General features: G+C 44.5%; 1 protein-coding gene across 1 annotated transcript in view; it reads left to right on the forward strand.

Moving 5' to 3' along the window:
• The first annotated feature begins 623 nt into the window (after nt 1–623).
• The window catches only part of GLG1 (golgi glycoprotein 1), a 403904-nt gene continuing 381520 nt past the window's right edge, over nt 624–23007 (forward strand). Inside the window, exon 1 of the mRNA XM_033941148.1 lies at nt 624–962. Within this exon, the coding sequence (XP_033797039.1) occupies nt 645–962 (318 nt within the window). The 5' untranslated portion in view covers nt 624–644. The remainder of the gene's footprint in view (nt 963–23007) is intronic.

Here is a 23007-nt window from a genome sequence, read left to right on the forward strand (position 1 = left end):
GGAGGAGATTCTGGCGGGGATAGGTGGGATACTGGTGGGGATGTACAGGATTTCTGTCTCCATATAACTCTATTTCAGAGGGAGCCAGGCTGGTGCGAGCAGACCATAGTAGTTGCTTGTGCTGGCAAGATTTAAAGAGGTAGGGGGGGGACAGAGAAGTGCCAATACTTGTAGCCCCCCCCTTTACACTAATGCATGTGAGCTAGCTGGAGCCCCACTGCATGGAGACATGGGTGGGACAGAACACCAGAGCTACATGTTATTAACAAATGGATAATTAGATTGGGTAGGGTAGCTAACAACGACAAGTACATCTCACCAACTTTTCATGAGAACCAAACTCGGAGGTCACAAGGCTTATAGGGATTCTTCCTATCGCCATCTTGGGAGTGGCAGAACAAAAGTAACACTGGAAAACCACTACAGGACTCGATGGAAGCGTCAGTCATATTTTAATACGTTTGTGCTGTTGTCTTTGGAATAATTCCATGATTTCCTGTGAATAATACCATTTTTAAGCATTTTACGCTTTCTCTCGCTCTCTCTTCCTCGACCCTTCCTTCCGCGCAGCCGCACTCTTGAACCACGGCGGGATCTTAGTTTAAATACGCGTTGCGTCAGTGACGTCACTTGCTAGCTCCAATATGTCTGCTTGCGGACGTGTTAAGATGCCGCAGCTCTTTCAGTTATTAGGCGTTTTGATTAGCTTGTGGCTCTTGGTCTCTGTAGTTTCTGCGGAGTTGATCAACACGAATGAAAATGGAGCTGTGGGGCTGCAGGGTGGTCCCGGATTAGTACCGGGGCAGCTCCAACAACAGCAGCAGCAGTTGCCACCACGGCGCGCTGGAGGTTGGAAGCTGGTTGAGGAAGAGGCCTGTAAGGAGGACGTGATTCGCGTCTGTTCCAAGCACATTTGGAACAACAACCTGGCCGTGCTGGAGTGTCTGCAGGACGTGCGCGAGGTAAGAGCCGCGTGAGAGTGGGCGTGTGGCTGATGGACCTGGAGGCAGGTTGAATGGATAAAAGTGGTAAAAGGGTTCTTGGAACATGGAGAGAGCGTAATCAGCTTTAGTTAGCAACTGATAGGTGTAGGGAAGGTTAGTAGAATGATAGCGGTAGTGAGGTGTTTGAAGGAGTTTATGAGCAGGTGATTCTGGTTAACCAAAAAAAAACACACCCAAACTCTTGGTACTTGGCCTCTTAAGGGCTAGATTCACTTAAGATAGCGATTCAATCACCGTGGGCCGATTCTTTGGCTGAATTTCCAACAGCGATTGATTCACTATCAAATTTGCATGCAAATGCAAACCCACCGACTCGATCACTCAATGAGTGATTGACACAATGCAGAGCCCCAACAGTAGTGACAGGAGGCAGCCTCCTGTCACTGCTGTTAGGGCTTCTGCTTTTTTTTTTTTTTTTTTTTTTTTTAAAGGAACAGATGTTATGCACGCCATCTATCCCATTAAAAAAGGCACCCCCTGCGAGCCACCCCTCCTCCCAAATCCCAAAAAGATGGCAGGAGGGTTGCCCACTTCCTCCTGCCACCAGACGCTCCCTCCTCCATACCTTGAAGTTGGGAGCAGGAGGTACTGAAAACCCTTCCTACTCCAGTGTTCTCCCCAGAAATTTTTTCCTGCCGGGTGGCTTGAAAAAGTAGCCGAGTGAGGTGGGATGGGGAAAATTAACCCCCTCTTTTACTAAGGTGCGCTAGCATTTTTAGCGTGCGCAAACCCCTGTGCTAAGCGGGAAAACTAAAGCCAGCTCAATGCTGGCGTTAGCGTCTAGTGCACATGGTAATTCTGCGTGCGCTAAGTGCACGCTAAAACCACTATCGCAACTTAATAAAAGGAGCCCTAAATGTGTACTATTTTTTATTAGTTTATTATTATTTTCCCATTCTCAATATGACTTCCTTTTTTAAGGTTTGACACTTGTGCCAGAATATTTTTACTAAATTTAAGAAGTATCCAATTCTAGAAGGGAATAATTAGATATTTGCCCTCTTTCAAATGGTATAGAGGTTTAAAAAAGGGAAAGGCATTAATGAAGTCATTAGGTTCAATCTAGCCATTTATTTCTGCAGGATTTAAACAACTAAAAAAAAAGATAAATATAGCTCATCCAATCATACAAGAAATGGCTCTAGAGCAGGGGTGTCCACACTTTTTTGGCTTGCGAGCTACTTTTAAAATGACCAAGTCAAAATGATCTACCAACAATAAAATTTAAAAACACAAAGCACACACTGTACGCAGAGAAAATGTCAGCAAGGAAGGAGGGAGGGGGCACAAACTTGGAATACAGAAGGAAGAGGCATGAACTTGGGACAAAGGAAGGAGGGTGGGAGCATGAACCTGGGACACAGAATGGAGAGAGGGACATGTTGGGACACAGAAGGAAGAGAGGGGACAAAAACATAAGACAAAGTTTGTAAGGAAGGAGGGAGGGGGCACAAACTTGGAATACAGAAGGGAGGGAAGGGCATGAACTTGGGACATAGGATGGAAGGATGGAAGGAAAAAGATGCTGAGGTGGAGGAGGGAATAGAAAGGGAAAATTATTGAGCATGGGTGTGAGGGAAAGAGATGGTGTACATAGAGAAAGGAAGAAAGAGGAGAATGTTGGGCATAGGAAGAGAATTGTTGGACATGGTGGGAGAGGAGTAAGGTAGAGAGAGATGAGAGGGAGAAATGTTGGATGAGGTGGTGGAGAGGGAACAGTTGGAAAAGTTGCAAGAGGGAAGAATGTTAGACCTGGTGGTGGAGGGAATGGAGGAAGAGATGTCGCATGGTTCTGGAGAGGGGTAATAGAAGGAGAAATATTGGGCATGGGGCTGGTGGGCAGGGGCAAAAGATGCTGGACACAGTCTGGGGGGGATGAGAGAGGGAGAAATGTTGGATGTGCCAGTAGAAGGAGTTGGAGCGATATACCCTGGATCCCTTTATCTTTCTTTCCTCACCCTCTTTGCAGCAAGGGAAGGAATGAGAGAGAGATGGTGGACGTTGCACCTGGGGGGTGGAGGAGAGAGGAAGAAATGCTGGGGAGGGGTAAATGCTGGGGAGGGGTAAAAGTGTGCTTTGTGTACTTTAATTTTGTGGTTACCATTATGTATTATTAATAAGATTATATTGTGTGTATGTGAAAAATGAATGGAAGAAATGGCATTACAATTAGTACTATTATTAGTATGGCGGCTGGGTCTGGGCTGGATCCTGGGCAGTGCTTTTAGGCCCTCCAAACAAAAAAGCATTCCACTGACTATGGATGTCGGACCTAGTGTGGGAGGAAAGATGGTAGACCTGCTGGGAGGAAGGGGGACGAATAACCACATCCCAGAAATTTTGGCATAATTTTGCATTTTCACTTTAAAAAATCCTTATCTCCAAGATGCAAACTGAGCTATTTTCTACACATAGCTATTTAAGTTTTTGCATACAGGCCCCTTATATTAGTTTTTTCACTCCTTTATATTCATATGACACATGTTCACCATTTTTTAAGTTTTCTCTCTTGTTTTTTGCACTCAGCATCTTGAACATCCCTGTTTACTGAGTAGACATACAAATTTTGGCTAGAAATGATTCACAATTACTATCCTACCAAGAGCTAAACAAACTTTAAATAACTTTACAGTAACTTCAAATCCTGGGGGGAAAAAATACCACAGTACTACTGTACCTGCACAGTTTTTTTTTTCCAGTGACAAATTGCTAAATATAAAATAATATCAAAACATATCCACAAATGAATTTTGGCCCTTTGTCAACTAGTAATCAGTCATATCAATCATGGAGTTATGTCACTCACACCCCTATAACGTACAAGTCCAGACCAGTCCACCTGACTTCTACTACCGGCAACCCCCTCACACAATGACGTCACGTACTCAAGCTCCCGGAAAGATTCCTTGTTCGCTACGACGTAGGTGTGGCTTGGCAGTCAACTCTGACAGGAAGGCGTCAAAAGTGGATACATGCTTGCCATTGATCACCAATTTCCTGCCAACGAAGAAAGGGTCCTCGTTACGGTAGAAGACCTGTGTTGGGTAGCCATTGTATATTTCATCCTGCAATAACCTGGACATGATGATTCGGTGAACGGGAGAGGGGGAATCGGCCATGAACTGGTATCAAACAGGTGATGACCACGCTTTAAGCAGCGAGGTTGCAAAGGATAGCCTGGAAGAGAGTGCGAGGTCTGATTTGTTCAGTGTCCTGTCTTGTACCATAGGCATCCTGCGCTGCAGTGAAGTTTCCAAGCAAGGGAAGGGGAGGCTTCCCTTGCGCCGTGACTTTTTTGCCTCATTAGGCATAGGTCAGCGACAGAGGGAAGCTTACAACTTACAACTTGCTTCGGGCATTCCTCATTGCCGGGTCCTGCCTTCGCAGAAACAGAAAGTAGGCAGGACCCGGCAGCAAGGAAGGCCTGAAGCAAGTTGTAAGCTTCTATCCGTCGTTGACCATCTCCTGCCTTAGCCCGTAACGAACTCATGCTTCAGGGCTCTAAGGTGTGCGTGCTGGCTTCCCTTCTATTCTCCCCCCCCCCCCCCTCGGACGTAACTTCTGATTTCTGAGGGAAGAGAAGGGAAGCCGGCACGCATACCTTAGAGCCCTGAAGCATGAGTTTGCATCTCCAAGCCGGTGAGAGATGGTTTTTTGGGGGGATTTTTTAATGTTGAGTGGCGGCAGCAGCAGGATTCCCAATAAATGACAGCCGGGCGGTCACCTAAATTAGCCGGTTGGACCGCCCGGCTAAAAAGCCCTGGGGAGAGCACAGAGCCTTAGGCCCCTCCCTGGTGCATCATGGGAGGGGTCTGAGGCATCTTAACCAATCGGGGATTTCCTTAGGAAGGAGCCTAAGGAAGTCTCTGGCCAAAACAAATGGCCAATCAGGTTCTTCCTAAGGCTCCTTCCTAAGGAAGTCCCTGATTTGCTCAGATGCCTCGGGAGGAGCCTGAGGCATCTGAGCCAATCAGGGCTTTAGGCCCCTCCTCATGCATCACATGATGCACAACGAGGAGGGACCTAAGGCCCAGTGTCATCGTGGGAGGAGCAGGAGGTGTTTTCAGTACCTCCTGCTCCCAACTTCAAGATACTGGGACCAGGAAGGGGCATCTGGTGGCAGGAGGGAGTGGGCATGCCTCCTGCCTTTTTCTTCGGGGAGAGGTGTTTCTGGGCAAGAGGGAGTGGGCATCCCTCTTGCTGTTTTTTTGGGGAGGGAGCGGGTGGGCGCCTTCATGGCAGATGGAATGGGCATCCCTCCTGCCTTTTGGGAGGTCTTTCCAGGAATGAGGGAGTGGACATTCTTTCTGCCATTTTTTTAGGGGGGGGGGGAGGAAGGAAGTGAGCGCCTTCGTGGCAGGAAGAAGTGAGCATCCCTCCTGCCGTTTGTTTTAGGTTCCCTGCGTTTGTTGGGGGTGGGCGCGTGATTGTCCGGGGTCGTTGGGGGAGAGTCATTGGCACTGGTGTAGTTTTTTTTTTTTTCCATTTTTTTTTTATGGGCAGATATTTTGCTTGTGTAATACATGCAAAATACCCGTGCCATTGAAAAAAAAAATTTTAAACTCCAAAAACCAGGCATACCTGTCAGTAGCACAGTTACCAAAAATATAGAAAATGGATCTTTTTGACTACAAAACAACCCAATCAATAGAATTGTTAAAGAACTAATAGGGTTACCGGATTTTTAAAAAAACTAATTTATTTATTCTATTAACCTGTTACCGACAGGTCTACAGCAATCGGGTTTTAGGATTGATATATAGCTTGGCAATGTAAGTAAATCAATCGCTTGGCTATTTTGCATGGGATTTTACTAATTTACATGGCCAAATTGGAAAATGGGCGATCGAGGGGAAAAACACACAGTGGGCCGTTTAGTGAATCGGGTCAGTTAGAAGCAATCATCCCCAAACCTGTGAAAACAGGTTTAATGACAATCACTGACTTTAGTGAATCTAGCCTTAAATCACAAGCTCTGCTGTAAGGTACAGTATATTTTAAGATCTGAAATTAGTTGAGGTCGACTTGGGTAATAAAAATAGTTTCTGGATTTTAATTGGGTTTGATGGTGATAGTTTATTAAATGTGGGGACCTTTCTTAATGTAAGGAAACAAAGTGTAACAATTTTTTTTCCCATAAATCTGTACTTTCATAAAATTATAATTCACATAATTATTTTCTTGATGAGGATAAGTAGAGTAGGGCAGAAGGATTTTACAACTTTAAAAAAAAAGCAATAATAACATAGTAAACTAATATTCTGATTTATTAGCTTGTTGACTTTATTTAGTTTTAATATTTTGAATTAAAAAATACAAGGTATTTTAAATGACACATTTGGATAAAAAGATTAAACAATTTAGATTAAACTAGTAGTTGTATTGCTTATTTTGGGAGCCTTTTCACGAAGCTGCACTAAGAAATAGTCTTAGCGCATGCCCTACATGGATATTTTTTACACACTAAGCCCATTTCTAGTAGGGCCATAAAATCTACCTTTATTTGGCTTTGTGCTAATGTTAACATTAGCTTGTGGCCATTACAAAAAGTAATGCAGGAGCATTTACCTCCTATTTTGGAAGTGGTAAAGGCAAACACAGTAAATCTGTGTAATTCAATTAGTGTGCTAATGCTGGCACACTCTCTGAATAGTGCATCCATGCCTATTCTCTACCCAGATATACTGCCCCCAACCTCTCCCCCCCAATTACTGTGGGGTTAGTGCACACAAATGGCAAAACGAACATGAAACACTTTAGTTCATCCTGTATTATTAGGTCATATTTTCTGCGTTAGGCTCAGGTGCCACATTAGTGCTTAAAGCTTAGTAAAATGGCTCCTTGATATATTTGAGATCTGGCACATTGGATGATGTATGCCTCAGGAATCCCAATGGCATACAAAGTTGTGAAGTATGTAAATTAATTAAAATTTTTTTAGATTTAAAGCAAAATCTTATAGAAGGTCTAGTACAGATAATTTTAATATTCTAAGATCTTGAATATTGTTTGTGTACTGTTTGCTGTGGCTTAGTTTGTGGAATTTTTTACTTTAATACCTGGCCTGCCATGAGATTCCTCCCGTCTCCTGACCTGGTCGATTCTAAGAAATTTTACCAAAGAAAGGCTTAGAAGACTGAAGACAATTTTAGACCTCAAGAACTCAAGACCTTGAGTCTCTGAAGGTGCAAACTTCCACATATTCAGTTGATCATAATGGCATTGGCGCCAGGGAAATTCCTTGCTTCCCTCGACTAGATGGAAACCTATCTCCACATTTCCATTTTCCTGTCCCACAGGAGTTACTTGCAATTCCATGTACTGGATCAGCATTTCCAGTTCTCAGCATTCCCCTTCATTCTAGAAGCAGTGCCTTGCACCTTTACAAAGGTGATGGTGGCAGTGCACCTCTGCAAGGTTGGGATCCAGGTGATGGTGGCAGTGCACCTCTGCAAGGCTGGGATCCAAGTGCACCCATACTTGGATAATTGACTTATTGGAGTTTTGACCGAGGAGGAAGGCAAATGAGCAGTTCTGAGAGTGGTGCAGCTCCTTATAGACTTGGGATGGATCGTCAACTTGAAGAAGAGCCAGTTGGAGCTGACTCGGCTTCTGAAGTCCCTGAGAGTCTTGTTTAATGTGGCTTTAGACCAGGTTTTTCTTCCAGGTTTTTCTGCCTGAAGCTCCAGAAGCAGATTTCAGATCTGCTCCAGAGGTCATCTCCCACGGTGTGGTACTACCTGCAAATCTTGGGGTCGATGGCAGCATGAGACCAAGACTTTCTTCTCTCTCTCACTGGTCTCAGACGGATTCACTTCAGCAACTGCTTCCATGGTTTCTGGTAGCGAAGAACAGCATGCGGTGGTAGCTGCAGACAGCTGCCCTCTCCAGGGACATGTATATTCGCATTTCCTCCTGGAAAACATTAACAACCGATGCTGGCCTTTACAGTTGTGGGGAGGGTTCATTGCAATGGTCACCCAGTGCAGAGCCGTTGGACACTAGCTCACCAAGAAGTCATCCATAAATCACTTGGAACTCGGAGCCATTCGACTAGCGCTTCAGGTGTTGTAGAATTCTCTAGAACAGTGTTTCTCAACTTCTTCAAGCCAATTACTCCCTAAGTCTAATAAATATATCAACCGAGTACCCCCGCCCATGCTCCAACCCAGACCCACCCAGGCTCCGCCCCTGACCTCACCCCATAATAATACTAATTGTAATGCAATTTTTTCTATTCATTTTTCATATGTACACAATATAATCTTTATATATAATGGTAACCACAAAATTAAAAAAACACAAAGCACACTGTATGCAGAGAAAATGTTAATTATCATTTATATTTGGGGGTTTTTTTTTCCAAAGAGGTCAAGGCAGATGACTTTAAAATATGCAATGTCACCTCAGTAACAAGTATAGAAAAATAGACAAATATAGTGCAAAATATAGACAGCAGATATAAATTCTCAAAACTGACACATTTTGATCACTAAATTGAAAATAAAATAATTTTTCCTACCTTTGTTGTCTGGTGATTTCATGAGTTTCTGGTTGTACTTTCTTCTGACTATGCATCCAATATTTCTTTCTTTCTGCCTCCTGCACTCTTCCTCTCCTAAGGACCTCATTCCCTTCCCCAACAAACATCTCGCTCTGTTCCTCCATGAGTCCAATTTTTCTTCCTCTCTCCTCCACCCCCATTGACAACATGTCTCCCTTTTGCTCTCATTCCCTCCCTTACTGCAAAGGGAGTGGGGAAAGAGAGAGATCTGGGGTGCATCTCTCCCACTCCCTCTACTGCCACATCCAACATTTCTCCCTCCTTTCCACCAGTACAACATCTCTTTCTCTCTGCCTCCTGCACGCTATCTCTCCTCCATTCCTCATTCCCTCCCCCAATAAACATCTCTCTCCCTCCATGAGTTCAACTTTTTACTCTCTGCCCTCTCCCCCCTTCCCCTGAGTGTGACATTTCTTCTTCCCTCCCATCCATCTCTCACTCTCTCTCCATGAGTCCAGCATTTTCTGCCTACTGCATGCTTCTTCTCCTCCGGACCTTATTCTCTTCCCCAACCAACATCTCTCTCTGTCCCTCCATAGTCCAACCTTTCTTCCTCTCTCCTCCACCCTTATTGTCAACACGTCTTTCTCCCTCTCTCTCTATTTCTCTCACTGTCCATCTGTCTTGAGAGATCTAGGCATTTCTCCCACCCCCCTCTGCTGTCACATCCAACATTTCTCCCTTTCTCATCCCCTGGATCATGTGCAGCATTTTTCACCACAGTCCACCAGCCCCATGCCCACTTCTCCTTTTATCACCCCTCTCCAGCACAATGCCACATCTGTCCCTCCATCACTATGTCCAACATTCCTTTCCCTTGCACCCCTTCAATCTGTTCCTCTGTTCCCTCTTCATCAGATCCAACATTTCTCCCTCTCAGACTTCTCTCCCCTATGCATCTCTCTCTGCTCTCTCTGACCAATTTTCCTCTTTCTTCCTTTCCCCATGTGCCATCTTTCCCTCTGACTCACACACTGTAACCCAACAATTCTCCCTTTCTATTCCCTCCCTTCTATGTTCCAAGTTAGTACCTCCTTCCTCCCTCCCTTGTTCATGTCCTATGTTCATGCCGCCTCCCTTCCATCTGTGTTGTTCGTATTCCCCTCCCCCTCCCTGCAAGTAAGTAGCCGTCTGTCCATAGAAGTTGCCGCTGCCGAGGAAACCTCCCTCCCTGCCCACTTGTCCATCCCCCCACCCCCAAAGCTGACCTAGTTCTTGTTCGAGCCGCACTCACTCAGCGGCACTCCTTGCAGGGACATCACAGGCAGCACGATTTACATGCTGCACGTGGCTGACCCACAAGCCTTCCCTCTGACATCAACTCTGACGTCGTAGAGAAGGTTTCCAGGTCAGCTACTTACGTGCACTGTGTAAATCGCAATTTGCTCCGTCCCCAAAGGAGTGCTGCAGAAGACTGAAGGAGCGAGTGCGGCTAGAACAAGAACTGGGTCTGCTTTTGGGGGGGGGGACGGGCAGGGAGGGAGGGATCTCTGGCAGTGGCAGGGAGCAGACAGGAAGGTGAGATCCTCAGTGGCGGCAGCTTCTATGGATGGGTGGGAATATCTGTGGTGGCCAGGCCGCATACCCCCAACAAGCGGCCCGCTTACCCCTAAGGGAACACTTACCGCGTGTTGAGAAACACACTGCTGTAGAAGGCAAGGCAGTCGGAATCTTCTCAGACAGTGTGACAGCAGTGGCTTATGTCAATAGTCAAGGCAGTATCAGGAGTGCTCCGTTGTGCCTAGAAGCTCAACTTCTCTTCCAATGGGCGGAAGCTCAGAGCTGACAGCTGATGATCATTTACTCATAGGGGAGGTTAGTACTACCTTCCACACTTCAGTATTTCCCTATCCCAGATTCTGAGTGGACTGAAGTAGAAAAGAGTTAAATGGAAAGGTTCATAATATGTCAGAAACGGTTGTAGTGAAGGAATGGAAGACAGGAGCGAGGAGAAAAGATGGACCGCAGCCACTTGAAGGAGAATTTGCAGAAGATGGTAAAGCAAAAAAGAGAAACTGGAACTAACTGGAAGGAAAAATTAATCTCCAGACAACAAAGGCAAAAAAAGCATCTAAGTTTGAATTTATTGACTGAAATATGTTGGCTTTAGAAAATGTGTATAGAAGATGTCTTTGCATTGTGTTCAATAGAAAATGAAATGTATTCCTGGTTTTGGGGTCCTTTTGCTAAGGAGCGCTAGCCGTTTTAGCGTGTGCTAAATGTTAACACGTCCATTATAGTCGACGCATTAGCGTTTAGCGTGCACTAAAATGGTTAGCGCGCCTTAGCAAAAGGACCCTTTTATTTCTCCAGTGTTGAAGTGCTGAGTTAAACTTTTTTGGGTTCCCAGTTCAATTTTTGTGTACTTTATTTTTGTTTCTAATTTGTGACCATTTGTTCTGTGTTTGGTGAGGATCTGTCAGTGTGATAGTAATGCTAGGTGGGGAGTTTGGTGGAAAGGGGATTGGAGAGTCCTGCTTTATTTTCTGCCCTGAGCTCTAGCATGTCCATTACTGGCCATGGCCCTTGCTGCAGCTAGTGGGGATCCTCAAGCACCACCAACTGAGGACCTCCTCCAAAGGTGGCCAGAACTCCTATTACCAAGAGTAGCAGTCACTGGTAGCATCCTTGAGCCACTGAAGTGCAAGCATCTGTGGCTTAGTGATGTTGCTGCTGCCTGCCATCCTTTTGTCCTTTCCCTATATTTTCTCTTTCTTACTTGAAAAATTGTAGTTCTATCCTTCTTCCCTTTTTTTGTTCCTGTTTGTTTTTGTATTGTTTTTAAATGTTTTGAATTATGATTATTGTTTTAAAGGATATATAGTTACCCCATATATGTTTTTAACATAATGTTTACCGCTTAGAAGGCTGATTGGGCGATTTATAAAAATTTTGAAGAAACTTGAAACAAACTTAAAAGAGATTTTTGGCCACCTTTTGGTGGAAGTTTTCAGCTGACATAGTTTGAGGGTTTTCATTAGCTGGAGTATTTATATATTATATTTACATTAGAGGCTCTGATAGAGACCCATTTACAAATTAATATTTCCAAATTTAATAAAGTGTTTTTGCTTACTTGTTTAGGAAACTTACAGTTTAGGAAACAAGATCCTGGAATTGGAAACAGAAATAAGGGATGCCGACCTGGATGTGGTGGCGATATCCGAAACCTGGCTCATAGACTCCCACGGGTGGGACATGGTCATACCGGGTTACAACTTGCTTCGCCGGGACAGAGAGGGTAGGAAGGGAGGGGGTGTAGCATTATATACTAAAGATGACATTAAGGTCACGAGAATCTCAGATGTCCAGTATACTGGGGAATCCCTTTGGGTTAATTTGGCCAGAGGGAAGGACAAATGCTTGTATCTTGGCGTAATTTACAGACCCCCAAGACAACAGGATGACCTGGATATGGAAATAATCGAAGATATAGAAAATATCACTTTGCTAGGTGACTTCAACATGCCTGATGTGTGGATTGGGTTACACTTACCTCTGCTTCCGGCAGCAGCAGGAGGCTATTAAACTCTATGAAAGGAGCAAGCCTCAGGCAACTGGTGTTGGAACCGACAAGGGATCAGGCAATTCTGGACCTGATACTTACCAATGGAGAAAGTGTCACAGAGGTCTCGGTGGGCGACACATTGGCCTCCAGTGACCACAACATGGTATGGTTCAATATCAGGAAAGGTTTCACTAAATCTACTACACTAACCAAAGTCCTCAAATTCAAGGACACAAATTTCAAAGAAATGGGAGACTTCGTTCACCAGGCGCTACAAAGCCAAGAAGAAACCGATAACGTGGAAGACATGTGGTCGACTTTGAAAGCAACCATACAAGAAGCAACAAACCGCTATGTAAAATCAGTAAGTAAACGGCGAAGGAACAATAAGCCACAGTGGTTTACTGCGGAGATCTCAGACCTGATCAAGGAGAAGAAAAAAGCATTCATCTCTTACAAACAATCAGGGAAGCAGGACTCTAGAGCAGACTACCTGGCCAAATCAAAAGCCGTCAAAACAGCAGTCAGGGAGGCTAAATTCCTCATGGAGGAGTCTCTAGCAAAGAACATCCAGAAGGGAGATAAATCCTTCTTCAGGTATATCAGTGATAGAAGAAAAAACTCAGGCGGGATTGTACGTCTTAGGAAACCAGACGGAGACTATGTGGAAAAGGATTCGGAAAAAGCCCAACTATTAAATGAATACTTCTGCTCAGTCTTCACCCGAGAAGCGACAGGGCTCGGCCCTCAGCTACAGACAAGGGTTGGCTCAGTTGACCCGTTTAGTAACTTTGAGTTTACGCCCAGCAGTGTCTACGGTGAGCTGTCAAGGCTCAAGGTTAGCAAGGCAATGGGGCCGGACAACCTGCACCCCAGGGTGCTTAGGGAGCTGAGTGATGTCTTGGCGGAGCCACTGTCCGCGCTCTTCAACCTCTCCCTTAGTACAGGCAGCGTCCTGTTGGACTGGAGGACGGCTAACGTCATTCCACTCCACAAGAAAGGCTCAAAGATGGAGACAGCAAACTACAGACCAGTGAGTCTAACATCGATAGTGAGCAAACTAATGGAAACTCTAATCAAACACCAATTAGATAAGATCCTGGATGAGGAGAATCTACGGGATCCCCGACAACATGGATTTACTAAGGGGAGATCCTGCCAATCCAACCTGATCAGCTTCTTTGACTGGGTAACGGGGAAGCTGGATATTGGGGAGTCCCTGGACATCGTGTACCTGGACTTTAGCAAAGCATTCGATAGCGTACCACACCGCAGGTTACTGAGCAAGATGAGTTCTCTAGGATTAGGTGACACATTGACGAAATGGGTTGGGAGCTGGCTTGGAGGTAGGCTTCAAAGGGTGGTGGTGAACGGCACCCCCTCCGAAATGACGGAGGTGATTAGTGGAGTACCACAGGGCTCAGTCTTGGGCCCAATCCTATTCAACATCTTTATAAGAGACTTGGCAGAAGGGCTTCGAGGTAAAATAACATTATTCGCCGATGACGCCAAACTGAGTAATGTAGTGGGCAAATGCACAACAGACGAAGATTCAGTGCCCGACAACATGATGCACGACCTACTCCTACTGGAGCGATGGTCTAGGACATGGCAACTCAACTTCAATGCCAAAAAATGCAAAGTTATGCACCTGGGCAGCCAGAATCCATGCAAGTCTTATACCCTTAATGGCGAGATCCTAGCAAAAACGGTAGCAGAACGAGACTTGGGGGTAATCGTCAGTGAGGACATGAAGTCTGCCAATCAAGTGGAGCAGGCTTCGTCCAAGGCAAGACAAATCATGGGCTGCATACGAAGGGGTTTCGTCAGTCGTAAGGCGGAAGTCATTATGCCATTGTATAGATCCATGGTGAGGCCCCACCTGGAATACTGTGTGCAATTCTGGAGGCCGCATTATCGCAAGGATGTGCTGAGACTGGAGTCGGTGCAAAGAATGGCCACCCGGATGGTCTCGGGACTCAAGGATCTACCATACGAAAAACGGCTTGACAAATTACAGTTGTACTCGCTCGAGGAGCGTAGAGAGAGGGGGGACATGATCGAGACGTTCAAGTATCTTAAGGGCCGCATCGAGGCGGAGGAAGATATCTTCTTTTTCAAGGGTCCCACGACAACAAGAGGGCATCCGTTGAAAATCAGGGGCGGGAAACTATGAGGTGACACCAGGAAATTCTTTTTCACTGAAAGAGTGGTTGATCGCTGGAATAGTCTTCCACTACAGGTGATTGAGGCCAGCAGCGTGCCTGATTTTAAGGCCAAATGGGATCGGCACATGGGATCTATTCACAGTGCAAAGGTAGGGGAGGGACATTAAGGTGGGCAGACTAGATGGGCCGTGGGCCCTTATCTGCCGTCTATTTCTATGTTTCTATGTTGTAAATGTACCAGAGTCTCTAATGTACTTCAGTAGCATAATTAAATGAAATAACTAATTCTGACATTTATGGGGACGGGCCGTTATGGAAGAGATTACTTGCGAGGACTGGTTTGATTCAGATGGAAATAGGTTTGCTTTCTGACCCCATGCAACTCTTGCTATTTGTGTTTGATTCAGGGAATAAGCATGCATACTGTATTACTATTAAGTATAAGAGTTACTCCATTTGGGAACATTTTGTGTGCGTCTCTTGCTAGGTTTTCTCTTCTACTGTTTAATTTATTTAAATGTATTTCTGGTCTGTTAATCACGTGGCATTTAAATATACTTCTGGTCTGTTAATCATTTGACAGATACAATAAATCATATGAAATATTATCAAGGCATAACCAGTCAAATATTAAAGAACAGGCAATCGATAAAAAAATAAGAAAAATGAATATTAGTTTGAGGTGTAATTAAAAGCATTCATAAATTGCAATTTTTAAAATTTATATCTCTAACCTTTCTCATGCTTGAGTTAAAAAAACAAACAAACAGCAAAACAAAAAAAATAACTTGTTTTCTAAAACTTTATTATATCTGTTTTCTGTCCGTTTGGTAGAGTGTTCCATATGTTTGACCCTGCATTAGGGAAACCCTCCTAAAGTGTCCAGTTGTAAAATTTTTAATAATCTGCAGGCTTTATAGCAGTTTAAATTTGGGTGATATAGGTGAAAACCACATCCTTCTATTTTGTACAATTAAAAAGTATGACTTTTCAAAGATTTGATCAGGGTACATTCTAGTGTAAAAGGCATATATGAGCCTTGACATAGTGAGTTAATCACCTTTAGTTGTGAGTTGCGTAGAAAGAATCATCTACATTTTTCCTCTCTGCTCTGCCTCATGCCTCACTGGGCTATGTTGTAGTTCCTCATTTTTTCCTTCTTCTACACGCGAGTTGGAAGGTATCTTTCTTTTAAAAAAAAAAAATAGATTTTATTGCATTTTTAAAGGTAAGAATAGAAGCACATAAACATATTTACAAGCAATATATGTATATCTATATTGATAGTTACTTAAATATGCTGCCAACTATAGAAAAAGGTAAAAACTCATTGAGTTACAGAAATTATCAAAGGGTGCCCAAGTTTTACAAAAGTGTGCTATTTTATAAGATTTTATTGCGATAATACTTTCATATTTTTGTATAGAGCACACATAACGCCACTACTCGCTAAAATTAAGCTTAATATTATCTTTCCAGTTACTGATTATAAGATGAGTGGCAGTAGCGAGGAGAATGTTAAAAAGTTTATTTTGATTATTAGGAATGATAATATTGGGGTTTGAGGAACGCAGAATAAGAGTTTCATAAGAAAAAGGTAAAAAATTAACACTGTTCAATATTTTTCTTATTCTGCACCATATTAGATTCCAATAGATTTGCACATTGGGGCAATGCATTAAATTATGAGAAAGTGTACCAGGTTCACTTTTACAGGACCAACATAGGGCCATGCTAGTGGTTTAATGCGCGTTAAACCGCCGGCCGTGCTAGCCGCTACCACCTCCTCTTGAGCAGGCAGTAGTTTTTGGCCAGCGCCAGGGTTAGCGCGTAATGAAAAGTCATGTGCATTAACCCCGCTAGCGTGGCTTGATAAAAGGAGCCCATAGATTTGAAAAGGGTAGAGATTTAATTCTAGGAAGTTTAATTTCTTAGCAACAGCAGCAGATGAATCCAGAGACCAATCAGCAACAGCAGCAGATGAATCCAGAGACCAATGGGATAGCACACATCTACCAGCAGGCGGAGATAGAGAAACTGATTAACAGGTGGTCCTATTGGCTGGCACTCCTCCTGTATCTTCAGAATGCTCTCTCTCCCAGCAGGCGATGGTCGCTATTCAACTAGCTTCTGAATTCTGGCTGTGACTGTTGAGATTTCTCTTCAGTGAGATGGCAATTTTATTCTCCTGTTGAGATTTCTCTTCAGTGAGACAGGGGTGTCCGGCTGAACGGTGCTGGCTTTAGGGGTTACACCTGGCCCCCCCCCCCCCCAGGTCCCTGCTTCACTCTCCCTCCATTGCTAGAGGGTCTGACTGGGTCTCGATTTTTCTTCTTTCCCTTCTCTGTTTAAAAAAAAAAAAAGGGAGACCACAGTTACTACATTCTGCCCTGTTAGTGCTGCACAACCAGCTCTTACTGGCTTCAACTGGCCCTAACAACCAGCTTGTGAGTATGTATGTGTTTTTTTACTGTTGTTTGAACTTCAGGTTCTGTTTAGGAGTCTTAGTACTGTTGGTTTGGTCAACGTATGTTTAAGGAATGGATATTTTATTGAGGCTAAGTTTTATGACTAGAAAACCGTTGAGGAAGCCGGGACTTTCCCGCCCTTTGCATGCACGCGCTTGGTTTCCTTGTTGGTTACAGCGCGGCAGTAGCGGTGCAATTTCATGCTCGCACTTGGTCTCCTCGTTGTGTTTCAGTGCAGCAGTAGTAGTCCTTTTTATTCTGAGACTCTCTTTCGTCGGTGTTTGTCGCAGCTGATTGTGCAGGTGCCGGTTTGTAGCAGCGCGCATGAGATGGGACATGTTTTTTCCGGCACTGTGGGAAGCACCGCACCGTTCTTATAGTTATTCCCCAAATCTGATTTTCTTTCTATGCAGGCCGTGGCAGGGTAAATTTTACGGGGCTTGAATCCAACTATGTTTCTAGGAGCGTTGATGCAGCGGCCACGTGTTGGCGTGAATCAGGTGTGTGCTTGGGTCTCCGGCAATGGCGGAAGAGCTGCAGCGTTCCAGTAGTTTATTTCCAGCTGACTTTGGTCAGGGTATGCTGCGGCTTCTCTCCTTTCCGGTTCAGACAAATTGTATGTGTTTCACCAGTTTTGGGACAAGCTTGGGCAGATTTATATGTCTATGTTTGTGTTCCTGCTGTATTAACTTGAAGAAAGCTGCTAGTTTAATCGGACTCTGGGGTTAGCACTCAAGAGAGACACTGACCTGTGCTAGGTCACCCAATCTTGGTTTGTCTCCGGACTGGGTCGACATACGGCAAATCACGGCACAGTGAGATCAGCAGTAAGATAGTGCCCTGTATTTCACAAGGTTATCTTATTGTCTCTCTTGGGGTCCCTGCAGATTTAGCCTTTGTCTGTTGGCAACTGTCCTTCTTATTTGGGCCTCTGTGCTGTGCTGCATGTGTCTAATAGTGGCATAGGATATATATGCCTAAAGGTAGTACACACAGTTTCCAAGTTCGGGCTGTCTCTATGGGCATAATGACACTTCGCATCTTCCTGCGTCCAGGACTCTCTTTCTCTATTTATGAGGGGGCCTGGACTTCAGATTTCCATGCTTATCGTGCTGGTTTCTCCTGTCGCCATTTTCTCATGGCACATGCTAGACGGACCCCCAACCAGACAGGAAGGGATGTATAGCTCCTACTAACCAGGAGCCAGTTACCTATTCTATCAAACCCATGGAGCAGCACGTGCTATGTGGCTGTTAGCCTCATCCCTGAAGCCCTCATTAGCGATGTGAGCTTTGTCTGAAACCTGTTAGGATGCTGTTGTTTTCCTCGGGGCGGTAGATGCAGCATCTTGATTGCATCTAGTACGTATTCACTTTAAAGGACATACATATTTCGCTCACGTTGCATGGAGTTAGTACTGTTTTTATGGTTCCAGTATACTCCTCTTTACATTGCGAAACTTGATTTTTCCTAGGAGAATTTCTTTCTTCTTACAGATCCTACAGTTCTCATCCTGGCACTACCAGGCGATTCACCTACTTTCTTCTTGACTGACTGCTTGATTCGGACGTCTTCCAGTCGGGCCATTTGACTGACACGAAAAGGGTGGTTTCTTTTCCTCAGTTCTTTGGATGTGAATCTTCGAATTTGCATAGTGCTCTTTTCTCCTGTACTATTTATAGATATATCGGGGAGATGTTTTTATTCATATAGGAGAGAAATGTGTTTCTTCCCAGAGACTAGGGCAATGGGTCACAGTATCAGATTTGCATTCTAATTCGGTCACCATGACCAAGAGTATGGGATTCTGTACAGGTTCTAGGATCCATGTTGCTGACTCTCCTGGGAACTTCGGCTTGCTTTCCCATTATAACGCTACAGCAGTCGCTTTTGTTCCAGTGGTTCCCGGTATCTCAGTGCTCCAATTATTTGGTAGGCTTCTCAAGCATCGCTCTGTATGATTTGGTGGCTCAGCGAGATTTCTCTTTTCAAAGGCATGCCCTTGTCTTTGCTGGGCTAGCTCATGGTCACCAAACATCCCGGGCTGTCGGGTTGAGGGGCTCGGTTCCTTCCATCCTCAGCTCCAGGAGTCTGGTCTTAAGAGGTGACTCGGTACTTGTTCATTCTTCTACTCTGGAGCATGGTCAGGCTACCTTTCTGGAGCTTCAGACCATTCTTCCGGAATGACGCTGAAGGTTTTTTCAGTCAGTATTATGATGGGGGTATTTTTCTACAGCCTGGGCAGTAGGTGATGTACTCAGTTTGCGGGTAAAGTTGTGGTTCTACTTCATTGGGTGGACCCTCATCTTCCTCTTCTGTTGGCAGATCATTATATGGGTCAGGAAAAAAGTTTGGATAGACTTTCTCTCCGCAAAATCTGAACATGGCCCATTTATTGTATGTTACAGTGTATAGCTCTGTGTACGCTCTAGAAAGTGTAAATGTTAGTAATAGTGAAATCTTCTACATCCTAGATATTGAGAATTTTGGCTCAGGCATTCCAGCTCTTTTTATGGAAGTGAGATCTCCTGGAACTAGACCTCATGGCCTCGTCTCAAAATTCTAAGCTTCCTAGCTTCTTTGGCGGGCACAGGGAGTAGGAGTCAGAGGGGGTAGCAACATGGCTTCTTTCTCGCTTCTGGTTTCTCTTTTTTCAGTGTTTTCCCCTGCCTGATGATGGCTTGGATTTGCCATCTCAAGCTTGCTTTCAGGGCACAGTATTTGTAGAATCTCTGGATTGGCTGCGCCATCCTTGCTATGCGGATCTGATGAGTCTTTTGACAGCCGGACTGTTGAGTTTCCTGCTATCTCTGGATTTGCTCACCTAGGGTCCGATTAACATGGATATTCGTACTACTTTGGTATTACGACCTAGCTTTTGAAAAGCCATGGCTGATGTGTAAGGGTTGTTTCTTCTCTTATCCAGGCGATACAGACGTCTTCACCTGTGGCTTCTGCTTCCTTTTGGAAGTTTTTCCTTTCTTGGGTACTTCTCAACATTTGCACCCTTCCAGAGTTCTTTTATGGCACAAGTGTATTGCCAAGGGCTTAGCGTTCAATTCCCTTCAGCTTCAAGTGCCATTCTTAGCTTGTTACAAGGGCTAGGTATATTGCTCTTCGCTTACTTCTCAGCTTCATGTAGTTCAGTTCCTAAACGGAGTACAGTATATTCGTACACCTCTTAGAAAGCCCTGTCCGGAGTACAGTCTTCGCAGTTTACCGAAAGCTTCATTTCATCCTTGTCTTTTGAAACTCTAAAGGGCTGTGCCGTTGAACACAGGGTTTCTTGTGGCCAGCTCGGCGGTTTTCTGAGTTGCAGGCCTTGTTCAGCGGGGATTTCTATTTCTGATTTACAAATTCTGGGCTGTCAGTTCGGATGGTACCACAATTTCTTTCTAAGGAGGGTCATCCTTTCTTTTATGACACTCACTTTTCCTTCCTTTTTCCTGGGAGGAGAAATGGGAAGATGTGCTTTTCTTCACTGCATTTTTTAAAAGTTCGTAGCGTTCTCCGCGAGCTAGGTTTCTAACGACTTTTAGTTGTTTAGAAGGGATGCCTCAAATGTATGGCGGCGTCCATAGCCTCCATCGCTCGATGGGTCCAGGAGGATATTATTTACACTTGCTTGATGGCAGGGAAGCGGTTGGCGAAAGAACTTCATGACCATTCTGCCAGAGCGATGGCTACTTCTTGGACTCGGTCCAGAGGTTTTTTCCTTGGAGGAGTTTTGTCTCGTGACTACTTGGTCTTCCGAGAGTGCTTTATCTCAGCATTACCGGTTGGATGTGGGGGCGCATGCAGTGGATGCGTTTAGTGCTTCGGTTGTTGCGGAGGCGGCGTTTGCTTCCCATCCAGATTGAGAATTGCTTTGCTACATCCCATTGGTCTCTGGATTCATCTTCTACTGTTGCTAAGGAAGGAAAAATTATGTTCTTACCTGTTAATTTTCTTTCCTTTAGATGCAGCAGATGAATCCAGAGCCCCACCCTTTCTGGATATTGTCTGTCTGTTTTTTCTTTTGCAACTTTCGAAGTTTGTTATTATTGATGGTTGTATTCTGTATTATTTTGAGATTTGTTATGGGAAAGAAGTTTTTTACATGCTATGCCTATTGATGGTTACGGATGCTTGGGCAAGGAGCTATACTGAAGATACAGGAGGAGTGCCAGCCAATAGGACCACCTGTTAATCAGTTTCTCTATCTCTGCCTGCTGGTAGATGTGTGCTAAACCATGGTCTCTGGATTCATCTGCTTTGTCTAAAGGAAAGAAAATTAACAGCTAAGTACATAATTTTTCCTTGGCTTCGAGTACACAATAAAAAAAAGTGGACTGACAAAGTGAGGCAGATATAGAAGTGTAACCAGAAATCAGACCAATTAATAACATTAGCATCAAGATTTAACTTAGAAGACCATGAGATTTCAGTTGAGGAGTTATAATTTAAAGTAAATTCCTGTAATTTCCTATTTCTTTAGAAGCTTTCTTTTTATTTAAAAGGAGGGGGGTTAACAAAATCAGAAAAAATTAGCATGGTGCTATCTAGAGACGGTATAATCCTCATAATTAAATCCTGTAGTTTATTATAACTATATTGTGGCAAAGGAGATATATTGAATAAAGATTGGAAAGCAGTATTGCTTAATGGGATATTAGAGAATGAGACGGTGACCCGTTGGTAGCCACGAGTAACCCGCCGAAACGGGAAGGAGAAAAATTGGTTGCCGCGGGTATGGGGACAAAGCCACCTCTCTTGGTAATCTTTATTTGGTTGCTCAAGGCTGAGTAGAATCTCCTATATATAACTTGGAATTCGGGGGTGAATGAGATTTTAGATAAAAGAACTTAATGTCCCTAGATCACTGAGGCTTTGTTTATGCTTATTTAAACTTTATATACCACCTTTACTGACAAGCAGGCCAAAGCAGTGTACATAAACAATAAAATAAAAAAAGTTCAGAAAAGGAATGCCATATTAAAACAGGAAAGAAATCATTCAACAAAGGGATGCAACCTAAAGAGAGAAGCAAGATGGAGAAAACAGTGCTGAGCCCACTGCACCTCTCCACCATTACTACTACTTCTACTGCTACTTATCACTTATATAACGCTGTACATTTTGACATTTATAGAATGTCCCTGCCTAGAAGAGCTTTTAGTCTAATTTGGACAGACAGAGATGACATATAGGGTTGGGGATGCAGAACTCAAGGTAAGAGGAGTTAGGAGTCAAAAGGACTCTCAAAGAGGTGGGCTTTTAACTGGGCCTTGAGTACTGCCAGAGACTGAGCCTGCTGTAGGGATTCAGGTAGCTTGTTCCAAGAATATGGTGCAGCAAAGCAGAAGGGACGGAGTCTGAAGTTGGCAGTTGAAGAGAAGGGCACAGATAGGAGGGACTTGCCAGCTGAGCGGAGCTCATGGGGTGGGGGGTGGGGTGGAATCATAGGAGGAGATAAACGAAGAGAGATAGTGAGGGGCAGCTGAGTGAGTGCCTTTGTATGTCAGGAAGAGGAGTTTAAATTGTATTCAGAAATGGATGGGAAGCCAATGAAGCGACTAGAAGAGGGGTAACGTGAGTATAGTGGCTCTCTCGGAATATGCTGTACAACCGAATTCTGGATAGATTGGAGCGGAGAGAGATGGCTAAGTGGAAGGCCTGAGAATAGTGAGTTGCAGTAGTCTAAGTGCAAGGTGAAAGGGCATGGATAAGTGTTATCCCAGGACAAGCAGGCAGGTATTCTCACTAGTGGGTGATGTCAACCGACAGAGCCCCGATACGGACATCTTGCAAGCATGTCTTGCTTGAAGAAACTCAGAAGTTTCGAGATGCCCGCACCGCGCATGCGCCAGTGCCTTCCCGCCCAATGGTCCGGGTGTGTCTCCTCAGTTCTTTTTCTTCCGCGGAGCTGAGAAGTCTATCTTCAATTTGCGCCCATTGAATCTCTTTTTTGCCTTCTATTTTGCCGCGGGTTGAGTTCTTTTGGCTCTCCTGTGCATTTATTTCTTTCTTTGATTTCTTTTTTCAAAAAAAAAAAAAAAAAAAAATTTTTCCTTCCGATACTGGGTTGGCTGCGTGGCTGGGTCCCCGCGCCTTCAACCTTGCGGCGGAGCTTTTCCGCCCTATGTCCCGGCCGATTACCGGTTTTAAAAAGTGTAGCAAGTGCCAGCGCGCGATTTCGCTCACGGACCCTCATCGACGCTGCTTACAGTGTCTGGGACCGGATCACTTCCAGAAATCGTGCCGGCCTTGCTCCACTCTGACGGCGAGAGCGTTTAAGCGCCGCTGTCTGCTGTGG

Source organism: Geotrypetes seraphini, chromosome 4 (assembly GCF_902459505.1).
Source record: "Geotrypetes seraphini chromosome 4, aGeoSer1.1, whole genome shotgun sequence".
Lineage (NCBI taxonomy): Eukaryota > Metazoa > Chordata > Amphibia > Gymnophiona > Dermophiidae > Geotrypetes > Geotrypetes seraphini.